This window comes from Camarhynchus parvulus, chromosome 3 (genome assembly GCF_901933205.1).
Source record: "Camarhynchus parvulus chromosome 3, STF_HiC, whole genome shotgun sequence".
Taxonomy (NCBI): Eukaryota; Metazoa; Chordata; class Aves; order Passeriformes; family Thraupidae; genus Camarhynchus; species Camarhynchus parvulus.
Window position 1 is genome coordinate 55,780,767 of NC_044573.1, and position 16,323 is coordinate 55,797,089.

Here is a 16,323-nt window from a genome sequence, read left to right on the forward strand (position 1 = left end):
CGACACGTGAGGTAAATTATTAAAATTCTAAGGATTTACCATTATAAAACAAGCACTACTGTGGTACATTGTTGATATGGAAACAGAAACACCTTTGAGATAACTCTAAAGAAGGGAATCTTACAAACAAGTTATAGCTTTTTTCCAATATCAGATCATTTTGTGCGTGGTTCTAAGTCTAAACCAGCACCAGAAAAATTCTCTAAAGGTGCTAAAGCCTTTCTTATGACTATGAAACATATATTAAAAGGTTAATTGGAGTTTAGGAGGCATAAATTAAATTAGTTCAGAAAAAAACCCATTGAACAGCTTCATTTTCCCACAGAAGCAGACACTGCCAGTTGGTAACAGTGTATTTACAGCTATACCTATTTGAAAGGCATGTTTTTTAGCTACCTACATCAGAGGAACAAAGTCATTAGTATGTGTGGGCTGGTAACAAACTACTGCACTTCCCAAATGAAAACATGCTCTTTCCTGATTTAATGCCTGAAAAACTGCAGTATTCCTTAGTGGCAGCAGAGACTGTGCACATCACAAGTCGTTGCAAAATGGAAAAGGGAGATGACACATCCTACCAACACTGCCTGAAACACTGGCTTCTCAACAGCCCAAACACTGGATTCGGATTTAAGCAATATAGCTGGTCTGCAATTACAGAAATGTGCTGATATCTGCAGTATTCTTCAAGGACCAGTACTCATCACCACAGGGTCCCTGCCTGGACCAGCACAAAGCCCAGCAGAGCCTAAGAGTAGTAGGTTAGTCTGACAAGCACTGAGCTCAGGAAACATGGACGTGGGTTTATTTTTTCTTTTCCTAAAGGATACAAGGAATGTGTCCATTTGGTGAGTTTGTGTGTCAGCCACCACTCAGCCCTTGTTTCATCACTTACACTACACCCTCAGGTTTCTAAACAAGAACATTTATATAGCACTGCAAATGCATCTTCCAGATATTTGGGGAAAAAATAAGTATCACATTTATATTTCTTTCTCAGAATGTACAAGAAACTGATTACTTCTAGGAGCTTTATTCTCTTCCTACAGTCTGTGGCTGAGTTGCATGTACACACTGATGAAAACTTACTCAAGGAAATAAAGAAATAATGCAAAAAGTGAGTAAACCTCAGCAATATGAGACCATAAATCAGAAGACACTAAAATTTACAGCATCCTTTCTAGTATTTTGGATTGATTTGGTACTGACAGCAGAAACACTGCTGCAGAAATAGCACCATGACACATTTCCATTTCCATATAGTAGTAAGTCTTTCTCCTAGGAGAAATAATTGAGCTGTCAAACTTGAAGGAATGGGGGAAAACAATGCAGACTGTTGGCAAACACATCATGAGGTACAGGAGACAATGGGCACCAAAACTGACTTAGTAACTATTGCTTTGGCAGGCTTGAAATTAAGTCTGGAAAGACACAACAGAAAATATGCAGTTTGTTGGGTTAGTGGCAGAAACTGGGTACAAAACTGTTGCAAGAGCCAAAGCCTTGCTGACACTGATTGTAGGATCCTCCTTGACGAAGGCAGGAAAGCCCCTTGTGGGGCTTTGTGGGGCATCCCCTTTGGCCCTAGAAGGGGTGGTAAAACAAGTCTCTGTCCTTGAAGAGGATTGGCTGCTGCATTTTTTGCCAAGTAATTATGGGTTTCAAGTCCAACCCAGTAATATACAGTTAGGCGGACTGAAACCTCTGCTAAAGGCTACCACAGGATATTTTTGATTTTGATTTTGGAAGGTAAAAAGTTTAACTAAAATACCAATTCAATAAGACATCTGAGTTTACTACAAAACAAAACCTGTTACCTGCACCTCCAAAAGAATTTTCAGTCCTATATACATTTTTTAGGATAATTTTTTAAATAGCTCAGTTTCGTTAAACAACTGATGTCAGTTTTTGTTGGAAAACAGAAAAGTCTGTAAACAGTGTAAATTCATAGAATTTGGTGATTACTTCCACCAAAAAAACCCCAAAACAAATAAAACCCCATCAGCTCTAGGTTTGATTATTACAAATAGCAATTTCAAACTTCAGAAACACTCTATTTACACACTGATGACAGAATCCTCCAGTGGCAAAAATAAAACTTGCTGCACTAAGCACTTGTCACATTTTCTCTTCTTCATTTAAATTTCTCTCTAGCTTTCAACAGCAACTTTAATTACATTCACAATTCCTATTTTCTTACTTCCAGAATAAATAAAAGTAGTACCATGAAAGTCAAGTAAAAAGTAGTTTGAGTTATATATAAAATGTGTAGTTAGTATTAGTAATCTGATTTGATCACTACATAAGCATGTCATTACATTGCCATAATACATAGAAATCAGTTTCCTATTAGTTTCCTCTGCTTTAAAAAAAAACTAGAACCAATAAAGAAACAAAACAAAAACCCCCAAACAAAACCAAAAACAATCATAGAAAAAACCCACCAAACAAACAAAACCCCACAAAGCAGAAGTCTCGAGTTATAAGGCCTTTGATTACCTTGACTGAAACTGAATAACTGATCCAATGACAACTTATCTAGAAAAGCACCCAATTTCCATTTGGAGATACTAATAGATGTCAATCTCACCTATTCCCACAGTAGCAAGCTCAAAGAGCTCATCACCATCAGGATGCTCTATTTTCTTCAACACTTCAAGTTTCCTTCCATTATCTTCCAGGTATTTCTCCTCTTCATGCTTTTCTCCAATACAGGAAAGCATTGACATCTCTCATTTTCTTTCCATACAGAAGTATATGCAGTAACACAAGACTCTTCTGTTTTCCTAACAGGAAATTTTCTTAGTGATGTTTTTTCCTGGACTTCCTGACATCTGATTTCTTTTCTGGCTTCCTCCCTAAATCTCAACACCTTTTGAAAAGTATTGCATGCAGTTACTCAGTACCTGTATACAATCTGCACAGTACACAATGACAAATCTTATGCAACCAAGAAGCAATTTTTCCTTTTGTTACAGCACTTCACCAGAGTTTTCAGTTCAAAATACTGTGTGTTCAGAATAAGACCTGCATTTTCTTCTGGCTTCCACTCAAATAAGTCTCTGTTGATGTGGCTGGCAATTTTTTTTTACCCTGGAGCTGCATGTTTACATTAAGACTGTCTTGACTCTGAAAAAACATTTAGAAATAAATTGCTCAGTAATTTCAATTTCACTTATGCTATTTTACCTACCAGCATAAAGTACTAAGAATTCTTACTAAGACTCTGCGTCAAAGAGTTTCAAGTGCACAAACAGAGCAGATATTTTGCTCCTGCTTTTCTTGGCCATATTCTCTGAGAATAGAAAAACTCTCCCTTCCACATTCTGCATGATGTTCCCAGCATGAATGGCAACTTCAGGAGTAAACTCCATTGTTGGCAGGGAAGGAACAAAAACAAGGCTGGCAGGCAAATAGTTCATGTCCTTTCTCCTGTGCCACAGGAATACACCATGCTGTCACTGCAGCCTCCTGAGGCACACAGTATGATTATACAAGTACTTCGCTTTTCTTTCTAAGCCAACTGTCAGGTCCTGCTGTAAAACATGCAAAAGCTAATTATGTCATGAAGCAGACTCCAGAAACACATGCTCTTGAAGGCAATTTTTTAACAATGCAAGAGCACTTCAATTCCAAAACAAAAACCTCAGTTTCACTATGTGTTTATAAGAAGGAACTTCAGTTTCTTTCATTAGCCACTTAAGAAGCCCAGAGGAAGCTCTCATTGCAACAACTTGGCCCTTCTCATGAACACTGTCCAGCCAAGACAGTAAAGAGACTGGGGTAAGATTTAATTTCAAGTTGTTTCAGTAACAGAGTGCTATTTATATGCTCCTTGAATATTGCCCCAGAGCCAAGAACACCCACGCAGTATAAAGACATAAAGCACAATTAAATCTTTAGTGAATGGGTCAATTCCCCCCCCAGTAAGACCAAGGCCAAGAGTAGCTCCACTAAGTAAAAATTAGCAAGAATGAGACCCCACAAGTCCCCAGGAAAATCAGGCCAGCTGCAAACAAAAGCTATTTAGAGTTTGGTTTTGCTTACTGACAGTTCTAAGACAGCAAAACCTGTGGTGCTGGAGGAAACTCTTCTCAGAAGTGACTTAGCCCATCTCCATGAGGCAACAATAGTAAGGACTGTCCCAGCCTTCACCATTTCTAAGTGTATCACCAAACCTATTAGTTTTAGAAGGGGTACACTGCTACTTTCCACAGCTACTCAGTGCAAGATGAATAGGATAAAAGACACAAATACGTCATGAGTACAGTTGGGTGGGCAGCTTTTAGTCAAAAAACATGAAAGAAAAAATAGTTGTGGATAGCATTTTTTGCTGTAGGTAATGAAAGAACTGGTACAACTGCCATTAATTGACATCTGATTTGGCACACTGTTATTATAAAGGAAAAAAAAGTGGTATTTGAAATTGTCAGTGAAGTGACAAAATGCATCTGTGAATGTGAAAATTACTAGAACCCTATTGTTCAAACTGTGAGTTGTTTCAGACTCCATCTCAAAACCCTGAATATAAGAATTGCCAGCAAGTCCAAACCAGAGATAAACTGCAACTTCAGCAAGATACAAGATTTAAATTTAAAATGCTGCAGGTGAATCTTTTCTCAGGAGTGCTGGAATTCCTTGAGGATCCAAAAAGGTGTCTAAAGGAAGATAGACTGCCTCCTTCTGAAAGATCCCCTTCTGCCACACCTTCACTAGGAAACTGAGAGCCACCCAGTGTAAGCCTTCCCCTACAGTCCATCTCTGGCGGACAAAAAAAATATCTGAATTTATCAGCATCCATCTGAAAGAACTTCAAGCTTTTTTTCCCCACCCCTTTTTAAATTCCCTAAGGCACAGGGAAGGAAGGCCTCATCTGGAGGAGATTTTCCAATGTGCACCAGGTTACAGGAGTGTGAGTGACACTGGGCAAGGGCTGAGTGATACTGGGTACATTAAAAGCCAGTTAGGGTCAATACAGCTGAGTTCCCATGTACTTACCACCTTACAGGCTTCTCTTTTTGACAAGCAATTCCATTTACAAACCTACTCAGCAATAGTAGTCTTGTAAAGTGTACATGTAACAAGTCACAAGTTGTTCCATTTATTTGAGTAAATATCTGGTAAATAAAATCATCAGTAAACATTACAAAATTAAATACATTAAAAAAGCTTGCCAGTATACATAAAATTCACAAACATGTACTTCTTTTGAAAAATAAAATATGTTCAGAGCACCCTTGATATAAAATGCCTGACTAATGTCACCTACCAGTAAATGGTAGCTTATCAAACATTCTAGTTAGGACATTTTCCAGAAGGGAGCAGGGATCTCTGCTCTTGCTCTTACAAGTAAGAGAGCCCAAGTTAAGAAGTCTCCCACTTCTCAGGGCAGAGCCAGAAACAAAGGCTGTATTACTCTTTGCCTACCTTTATAGGGGAGGAATCTGCATTTGATTAAGACCACATCATTAAATGCAATACAGTACTTGCAATTCATTTTGGTATCACTGCCTTTCCTCCAGCATGAACCAGTTTAAATGCTCATGGACATTTCTCTAGATATCACTCCAGGCCCATATTCAGAATAGGTCAGCACAGCTCCAAGACACCATGAGGTGGAGAGGAAGTGATCCTGGCAAAGCATCATAGTCAATCAAATAACTTTTAAGTCTACAAATTAAGCCCTTAAAATTCCCAATTTTCATATGCTGCGGTCTAAACAAGGAGATATGATGAGATTCTTCACTGGGCTGCTTTAAGGGTATTTAGAAAAATGGCAGCATTCATTTTAGTCATCTAAATTGGTACCTTTTGGTAGCAAATTTGCAATAACCACAATTTAAATAATTTACTATAACAAACTTCTCCTTCCATCATGTGAAACAGTATTCACAACCCACTTTAAAATTTATGTACAGACAAGCACAAGAAACTTGACATCCATGAGTTAAATGTACAACCAACTTAAGAAACGTTATCCAACTAGTTGCTAGGAGAAGTCTCCTAGCTCTGTAAATTTACAAGATCTTCTGGTTCACCACATAGGCTTGCTGCCCCTCATCTCTAACTCTTGGATTCTTCACTTGCTTCAGTAATCCTCCAGGTGAAAGTTGAGCAGCATCCAAATTGTTGATATTTTTGATAAAAAATAATTGACACTTAAAAAAGAACCCTTAAAACACACCAAAAAAAAAAATCCTTGAGTCAAAACTGAATAAAATCAAAAAAGTTGTGGAGAAAGACAATTATTTTAATAAAGGTCTTGTATTCAAAGTCCCATTTCCCTTGCCATGTCTTTTACAGAGTGCTATTACTTTGAGTTATTTATATACTCTTCTTTTGAGGGGGACTGAGTTTCCTCATTCCTCTTATCCGAGTTAGCAGCTCTTTGATAAATTCCTAGGAAAAAACAGAAAATATGAGCAATTTTAATGATCCCATAATACTATAATCAAGTTGGTTTTTTTAAATGCAAATGATACATTTTTATTTAAGCTTTTACTGCTAAGCTGGAATTTCTCTGATCCCAGGAACCTAATACACATCCTTCCCCATCCAGCAGAAGTGTGAACAATGAGCTTTTCCTTGTGATTATGCTGGCTCAGTTACAACCCATCTTCCAGGCTTTTACTGCACAGGGCCGTCTACCAACTACTGAATGAAGCAAAACCTATGGCTGGATACAATGCAAACAGTCAAAGCAGACTTCCACAGCTTAAGCCTGCACAGAAATCAGCACTCTTGCCAAAAGAGGTGTTTCTGTTGCCACTCTCCATGCTGGAGCTAGTATTTTGGTTGGCTGCATAGTGAGCTGTACAAGAGGTAGCACCACTGGTTTTTCATGGGCTAAACTGGTTGCAGAACTAAGTGAATGACACTACTTTGAAAACAAACAAATGCCAACCCCCCACACCTCCCAGAAAAAAAACCCAAAAAACAGAACACAACAAACAAATTAAAGGCCTTTATTCACAGTGATATTTTCCCCAGTTTCAGCAGATTTCCTCTTTTTAAACTATGTGAGAACAGAAGCTTATAGATTTGCTTAAAAGCTAAAGACCTCCTTACTGTCACATTGGGAAAACAATGTTTATCCGCAGTACTGTGTATGAACCTACAAAAAAAGTTCTTATGAAATCAGCTAGCTGTAAACATGGAATGTAATTATTAACTTGATGTGAAAAGCCAGGTTGGACAGGGCTTTGAGCCTAGTGGATGGTGTCCCAGCCCTTGGCAGTCAAACTAGGTGATCTTTAAGGTCCCTTCCAACCCAAACCATTCTATGATACTATGAAACAACTAAAAAGCATGATTTCCTGGATGAGTGCTTGAAGTCTCCACCCTGAACTAAGCAAAGGCCACTTCAGGAATACATCTATGCATATCAATTTCATGCCTCCCATCTGGACAGACAGCCTAATTACATGATCAGAAAAACAGTTTCGTAAGACCCCCAAATCCTCTCCCTCCATCTTGAGGCTGTCTTACTTCACAAAGGCACAAGCCACTGGAACAATATAAACTTTAAACATGTCACAGTCCTGTACTTCTCCACTGAAAAATCAGAAGGAGGAAGACATGCTTACTGTAAAATTCACAGCTTTCAACAAACTTTGCCTTAATTCTGTGTCATCATATCATCACTGTAAGGATCTGTTACATAATGCAAAACTATATGGCATGGTGCTGCTTGAAGCATATAAACACACTTCAGGATTTTTTACTATCAAACTTATATAAAGCCCTGCAGTACAATCATTAAAGAAATAAAGCAATCTTAGAAGATTTTTACTTGGGATTAGTGTCATTTGTATTGCCTCTCAGCAAGTCTTTCCATTTAAAAAAATAGTCCCATCAGATTAAGAAAACTTTGGAGAAGAATGGGCTGAAGTGAAGTTCTTCCCTTAGAAAAACTTTTTAAATTGTCTGTTCAAGCCACAAATATTCTACAAGAAGACACTGCATCTGGAAACTCTCCAGCAGCTTCACTGAAGTAAGAGCCTTATGGGAAGGGACATCTGCAGGCAGGAACACCTATGGTACTCTGCAGTTATTAGGGATATCCCAACCTGCCATTCCTCTGCCCATTCTCCCACAACTCAGTAGAGTCTGAAGCAAATTTCTCTTAGATATCAAATGTAGCCAAGGGTCAGTTGCTTTTTAATATGACATTATAGCAAAAGTGAGGAATTTCTCCATTTAACTTTGAAGAGTTATCAAAAGCACCTTCTTTTGCAAAACAAGATATTTGCTTGAAGTTTTCAGGCAAGTTTAACACTATCCAGAAACTTAATATTGCCAAAATAAACCAAAGTGCAGGGTCAATCTCCTAAAGGAGATCTGAAGCAACTGCAAGTATTCTTAAGGCAGAGAAGGCATTCATTTGAAGAAGTACATATAAAAATTTTAAAGGCTTTATCCCCCAGAAACTTTTTTTCCCCTTGAAATAAGGGTCTGCAGTACCAAAGAGTAAAACCCAACAAGAGCATTTTGCATGTGGCAGACATTTTGCATAATGCAGTAGCGCTGTTGTGCACTTCCATAGACGCCCAAACCACAGCACTGGTTCAGCACATTTCTGATTTAAGTATCACTTTGCATCTGACACTCACATGAAGCTGGCTGTCATCAACCCAGTTGTGCTCTGGTACTTGTGCCTTTCTTGCTTTGCTTTTCCTTCCCCATGAAGGAAAAGCAGCGTTCTAGAAAAGATGCACATTTTCCCTCATGGAGGCAGGAAAGGAGACTTCACAGCATTTCAGTAAACCTTCACTTTGTAACTAACCACCTCAGGTTTATGTCAACAACACCCATTTTGTTTTCTTAAGCCATCACTCAAAAATTGCAGTGTTGCTCCTTGTGGCCATTTGAGTCAAGACTTAATAACAACATCTATCTCTACCTTGTACACAAAAATCACTTTACACAGAGCATTTTACTGAAATCCCCCCTAACAAGATATGCTGAAATTCAGCATCAGACATTTGAAGGCTGATCACGTACTAATCTATGTTAAAAGCACTTCTGTAATACAGCTTGAATTATCTACATATATATACTGATGTAATTCATGGAGTTAAAAAACAAGAATAATTCAGCTAAGGATTCAAAAACTTACTCATTATTTCTTGAAGGGTTATAGCCAGGAATACACAGGCTACATGCACTTCTAATGCAAGAAAAATCTCACACCAGCACTTTGTGCCTTGGTAAATAAAATAAAAAACAAAGTTTTTAGAAAGTGCAAAAATGCATGAAGACTTAGTTAAATTTTTTTTACAGATTTTCTGCAAGGAGGCACCCTTATTACAAGTATTGAGACTCTTTTTAATTTGTAATACTAAATCATTGTTTCTAGAAGACATCTTTCTAATTCCAAAGGCAAATTTTAATGAGAGACAGATTAAGTCTATAGTTCATTTGAACTCATCTATATTCAGCCTTAGGCAAAAAATAATAAAGGCAAAAAACAAAGGTGAAATGATAATTCAGGGAAGGGGAGGAAATCACTTCACCTCTCTGCTTTGGTGGTGTGACTCATTGTTTTAATGAGGTCATTTGACAGACAATGAATTCCAGGCTTCCTATTCAAGTCTTCCAATTAATTCTGGAGACTAATTAGACTCTGCCTCTCCAGATTTCTCTTCCTCAAACAGTACACATTTAGTAGGTCTAGTTTTTAAACTAAAATTTAGAGTTTCTAGTCCTCCTGCTTCACTAGAGCATGAAGTGAACCCTAAGTCAGCTTTCCTTCACAGCTTTACTTCCCTGTAGCCAGGTCAAAAACCAAGATTAACTGTTTGCCCAAGGCTATTTCTTGGAGATGGCTTTATTAGTTGGGTGTAAAAACTAAAGTCAGCCTGGAGAGCAATCCCATAGCTACTTGGGAAAGAACCTAAATAATAACCCATCTTACTGCCAAACACCTTCTCTTCCACACAGGCTCAAACCCCCCTAAAGCCAATTGTATAGAGAAAAGGGAACTGTTCTCCCTGCTTTGGGAGAACAGGGCCAGAAGATGCCTTCTATTAGCAAGAACCAGCACAGCATCTCTGTAGCCTCACTGAATGATGCCCTCAACATGCCCTCTCCAGTGAGGCCACAGCACCATCAGTGTCCAGAGCATGACATTTTTGCAGCACTTTAGCTTTTTGGTGAGCTCTGTATGAGGCACTAACTACACACCACAAAGCTTAGCTACAGTTAAGACTTGCAGCCCAATGATTCTCCAATTCAGCAGCACGTAAACAAGCACAGCTTATTCTTGTCAAATCACCACTTGCTCTTCCCTTCTGATATTGCTGTGGGTATTTATAAGTTGTGTTCATGATTACTTGCAGAAATGAAAACATGCAACCTTAATTCCCTCCAATGCTGCAGTACAATATAAGGCAGATCTCAGCAGACACATAAAAAGTTTTAGTTCACTGAATTCAGTGGTCAAATGAATGAACAAGAAATCATGTTTTACTTGAAATGCATCTGCCTGCATTGCTTTTAAACAAACATGTTTTCTAACCTTTTTTCTCTACAAATTCTCCTATTTCATTTCAAGTAATATGGACATAAAATACATTTGCTGTGATTTAATAATTTACCACCTATCAGCTGCCCTGGCTTGCCCAGATGTAAGGCATCACACTGCATTGAGGATTTAGGACACATCTGCAGTGACTATTGCTTCTTGTGGGTATCCTATAAATTGCTGCCTTGCAATAGAAAAAACAAACAGTAACATTAACTGGAAATAATTGATAACATATTAGGAACAAAATAAACATAAGGTCCTTCAAACCTTATGGTTTGGGGTTATGGGGTTCTGTTAAGAAGCATTGAGCTTTCTATTCATGCCTGTATACTAAAAACATACAATATGTCAATACATACACAAAACAGCTTTTATCTTTAAAACCACAGTGCCTAGACAACTCTAAAAAGTTGCATCACAAGCCTGTCATTTGCTCCAACTAGGAATTAAACTTGGAGAAACATACAGTTAAGCTAATGCATCTCTACCTTTTTCAAAAGTGTTAGAAGTTGCTGAAATAGTCCAACCACTGGAGTAATTGAGTAGTCAGTAATCAAATCTCTGCCCAAGTTCTCCAGAAAATATGCACAACAATTCAACATAGTTTGTTTGCAAACCATATTAAAAATTATTACTAGAAGCTTCCAGCTATGCAACTTCCTTTTACGATACAATTTCATCTCCTTTTTCTCCCGTTTTGCACTAAGTGAAGAATTGTACTAACAAAATAGATTTAATGCTGCCTGAATGGGAGAGATCTCCAGCTCATTCATCTTAAGCTTCGTATATTTCTATGAGAAAAGAAAGAAGTAAATAAACTGCAAATCTAATTTATTCAGTTCTCTTCAAACACTCATTATCTGCAGACCTTGCGTCGTTCAGCTGCATCTTTTGGAGCCAGTGAGCATAAAAATTGCCCACTCATTGGATTTCTCTCCCATAGCAGTTTAAGAGTTTCCTTGTCATTTTTCCTGTCATCACTTTGACTTTCCCACTACTGGAAGCTCTAATTCACATCAGCTATAAATTCTTCAAATTTTCCCCAATGCCCAGTCTAAATAAGTGGCCTTGCTGTTACCAATAGCAGAGATAACAGCAATACAGATTTAGTCAGCCTTTTTCAAAATATGTGTCTTGAAAAAACCTCATGGATTTCACAATCACAACTGTCTTCCTGTCCTAAATAAGAATCTATTGTGAAGTATGCAAAGATCATCATCAAGATTGCACATTATATTTAAATCTGTTATATTTACTGTGAACATTAAGATTCTCCACCACCAGATGATGACAGAGAACATCAGACAGAGCTGAGACAGCAACTCAACAAATGTCAGAGCAAGATTTTCCACAAGTGACCTGTGGGACTATATAAAGAACTGACTGGCACACAGATGATGCAGGAAGAGGATGCTGCTCCCTGTTCCTCTTCAATTACAAAAGTTCAGATCCAAAATTTGATTATGGCACTGATTTGGCAGATACTAAATCCTTTGAGTTTGTGTACTTAATAATTCTTTACATAAAGGTCCCACATTAAGCATATTTCCATACAAATTAAAACAGCTATAACTGCTACCTAAGAAAAGCTTTTAATACTTTAAAGCACATTCAACAGTCTAGAGGTATTTCCATTAGAAGAAAGGTTTTGTAACAGTTCCTCATTAGTTACAGTCAGCTACTATCTTTGGCCAAATTACTAAAGAATTTGGGAACTCTTCTCATGTTTTAAGTGACCTGGATAACTCAGCTTCCTGATGAAAAGTCAATCCAGGATACATATAAACATTCCTCAGTCTTTCCTTAGCCTTTAGTCTAAATGGAAGATACTAAGCAAAACTGACTTAAGATATACATTTGCAGGTTTAGAGGGTTTTTTTCACAGCTGGGTAAGAGCTTTGAGTCAAGCTTTTTGCCTATACTATTTTTCTTTATGTTCTGAATAGCAGGGACATCATATTACATAACTTTTCCCCCAGTTAGGGATTACTACCTTTTGCAAATTGTATAACTCCTGATGATAAAACCCCTAGTGCACTTGACAGACTGTATTTCATTGGTCAGGAGAAATTTCATTAGCTCATATCCATTCTCCACAAATCCTCTAAAAATCCTTTCACAAGCCAACTACCTCAATAGTTTTGAATGGTCTGCAAATATAAAAAAAGAGTGCAGATTTTCTAGTCAAGGTGTGAAGCCTTATATAGCAAGTTTAAGTCAACTAAAAGGCTCTTTAGTCCACACATGGCAGGACAAAAGTCACTATTTTTAAGTGGCCTAAGCTAGAAGTCATGCAGTATTACTGAGCTCACCATGCCATAGATGAAGAAAAGTTGCTATTGTAAAACAGTCCTGGGATGTGACTCATTTTGGAAACTATCCTCACAGAATCACAGAATCAATTAAGTTGGAAAAGGCCTCTGAGACTGAGTCCAAACCATGACCAAATACCACCTTGTCAACTAAACCATGGCACAAAGTACCTTTCTTTGAACACCTCCATGGTGATGACTCCACCATCTCTTGGTAGCCCATTCCAATATCTACCAGTGCTTTTGTGAAGAATTTCTTCCTAATGTCTAACCTAAACTCCCCTGCCATAGCTTGAGGCTATGTCCTCTTCTCCTACCACTAGTTCCTGGGAGAAGAGGCCAACACCATCTGTCTACAACATCCTTTCAGCTAGTGTAGAGAGTGAGTGGATTGAGTACCCTCTCAACTTGGCTATCTCTATAGACTGTCAAGGAAGATGAAAATTCTCACAGATAAGGGAGCTGCCTCCATCCCATCCACAAAGGATTGAAGACACAGGTGACCACTTCAGCACTAAAATCTCACCTTGATCCAGTGCCTTGAGGGCAGACAAGGATGTGTCCAGAATGTTGTTTCCTGAGAGCTGCCACACCAGCTTAATTTACCAGTATGGCACAAATCTTCCCTGTAATTCTACAACCAAGGTTTCCAGTGGAACCCTCACTGGCATCTGTCATGTATCCATATCAGCTTTCTGAAATCTGCATTGCATTGTGTCAAATTTTATTGCTAAAAAAAAATCATTCATGTGGCATGTTTAATGAAGAAGAAAGAAGAGTAATTATTGGATCTCTGCCTTCTTCCTCTGCCTTCAGATAGCACAGAGATAAGAGGTCAGCACATGACTGACTGTTAAACTCTTAGCAACCTGTTCCTCCCACCTAGTCATGACTCCAGCTTTCTCTTACTAGCCTGTGACAAGAGCCATACCAGGCTCCACAGCTGTATCCATCTTTACACCTATCTTAAGAAGAAGCACCAGTGTTCAGTGGCACTTGCTTAGAGAAGGCTGGAGAAGCTGACAGGGTCATTTTTAGTGTAGCATCACTACAGTGAGACAGCTGAAGACTTGGCATTATGGCATCTCCATAATGGAACATGTGTGTTATCTGCTGTAAGACAACAAAGATACAACACACAACAAACTCTACAGGTGTTATCGGCTGAGTCTTTCTGAGTCAATTCCCCTCTGTCAAAATGTTTGTACCAGCAACTATCATAGCAATTCTGGAGAATCTTCTCAATCTACCATAGGAATCAATAAAAATGGAAAAGCCTTGAAGAAAATATCTCATGGACTGTGAAGTGCTTATTCAACCATACCAGCAGTTCTTCCTGATAGTCTCACTATCCTTAAGCCCCACCAGTTTATGTGGGTCCAGCTGCAGACATTACAGAAGAACCAACCTATTTGCAGCCTTATTTCAAAACCAAACACCTGGCTTCTAGTCATGCACAGCTGAAAGGTCTGTGACAAGAGCAATCCCGTTAGCCAACCCCTCTATTAAACACTGCAGCAGCCACTTCTGGGGAAGAACTGACTCTGTAAATGGAACTAAGTGACCCATTACCTAAACTTTTGATTTTTACAAGGAGTCAAAGGAGTTTCTTTATAATATTTACTCTTCCTAGTAAGCACACATTACTGTATGAAAAGCAGGCTATAATGGCACTGGACACATCAATAGATACACAAGTTGAAAGTTGAGTAACTAAATCCTGCTAGTGCAGGTTACCCCACAATTTTATTCAAGTCCATTCACACAAACAATTAGCTAAGCAGCATATCTGCATAAAAGTTCTCAGAATAAAATTTACTGTCCTAGATAAAATGAAATTATTTCACAGTGAAGAGCACAGTCCAACATGCAAATACTTTAGCCATCTAATGATAACTATATTTAGTTTTCTTGTAACATAGCAGCTTTAAAAGTCAGTATAGTCAGAAGGACATTACAGCAAACAATATTGGTAGTTCAGCTGGAATGACCAGCAGTTCCTCCACAGGGTACAATCACATTCCTACTGTAGCTAAGTGAGAGGCACAAATATTTTTAGGATATAAAGCTCCAAGTCTATCAGCTAGCCATTAATGTTAATCTAATTACTTTATCATAAGAATAAAAATAAAGTTACTTTAGCTTGAACACAACTACAGTTTCCACAAGTTAATAGCATTTTAAAAAAGTCTTTTACCTCTGTTGGTTTGTAGCAATCTACAAGAGTTTCCTAGAAGCAAAATATGAAAGTGTCAGTATCCATACAGAGTAATAGTGAACATAAACAAGTCATGGTATGAAACCTGGCAGGGGAGGGGAGAAAGAAAATAAGCAAGAACAGAAATCACTGAATGAAGATGTTAGTGAAAACCCAAAGTTATACAAATCACCTTTGCTCCCTATGTGGATCAGAATGATTTGTACCAGGAGAGAAATAATGACTTCTTTCTCCAGGTAGGAAGTTACAAAACCCCTGTCTCCAAGGAAAACTGAGAACAGGAGGAGAATCCAAGAACATTTCTCCCAGGAACAGACATGTGAAAGGCAGCTTTCTGTGAGGACATGAGAGCCTTTGCAATGCAGAAATAGAGACGTTAGTAATTCCTAGCAGGGCATTCCTAGCAGGGGGCTGCTGCAGCTAGTTCAGGCAGAAGCAGCAAAGCTATTTGTGAACGCTGAGCAAACAGCCTGGGGCCATGCCCCGGTCTCTGTGGCTGGCCAGCGGGCACTGAGAATAGGGTGCTAACAGGCACGAAAATGAGATGTGCTGCATTGAAGCACCACATTAGTCACCTCCCAGGAGCAAGCTGAGGGCAAGCCATGACTCTAGAACACTTTTCCTTTTCTTAGTGCATCTGAAAAGATTATAAATATGGAGACATTTCCTATTGGTTTTATATGCTGATTTACAGAGAGATTTATATTAAGGCAATGATAGTTCTTTTCTTTTCCCCCTCATTCTTCCATTCATTGATTCCTACCTCACACAAGATTCAAAAGTTTAGAGACCTGGTTTAAACTGTTTAATTTCAGCAGATAGCTTTTGAATTTCCTGACTAATTCCTGTTCCTGACCATCTTACCCTTTCTTTGAACTTTTTGATGGGTTCCAATTTCTTTCTGGTGTAGAAAGAAATAATTGCCAGTAGTCTAAGCACAAGGGAAGATTTCTGGTCTGTATACACATTTCTACTGCTAAAGTGAATCACAGAAACTATTTGGTCATCATAACTGACTCTCAGTCATACAGCTTTTTCCATGTGCTTTTCTTCATTTTCCTACATTTTCTGTTCTTTATTTCATATACTTGTACAAATTAGAATGAGGCTAATTTGGCCTAGCATATTTGCCTCTATTACTGGGTTCTTTGAGCTTTTATATTTACTAGTGTTATCACCTACCTTCAAAAATTTTTTTATCTAAAAGGATTTTGATTAACTTTGAACAGTCTGGTAGACTATGCTAGACTGGATCTAGGAATCTC

The 16,323-nt window shown here is 38.3% G+C and overlaps 1 protein-coding gene across 2 annotated transcripts in view; it reads right to left on the reverse strand.

Annotated features, from left to right (window-relative positions):
* Window positions 1–4,864: 4,864 nt before the first annotated feature.
* PPP1R14C (protein phosphatase 1 regulatory inhibitor subunit 14C) overlaps window positions 4,865–16,323 on the reverse strand; it is a 51,257-nt gene continuing 39,798 nt past the window's right edge. The window contains exons 3-4 of one of the 2 annotated variants that reach the window (XM_030945857.1): window positions 15,038–15,070; window positions 4,868–6,399 (exon numbers count right to left, since the gene is read on the reverse strand). In XM_030945857.1, the coding sequence (XP_030801717.1) occupies window positions 6,325–6,399; window positions 15,038–15,070 (108 nt within the window). In that variant the 3' untranslated portion in view covers window positions 4,868–6,324. Of the gene's footprint in view, window positions 6,400–15,037; window positions 15,071–16,323 lie in introns of both variants that reach the window. The other variant, XM_030945859.1, reaches the window with a different exon arrangement.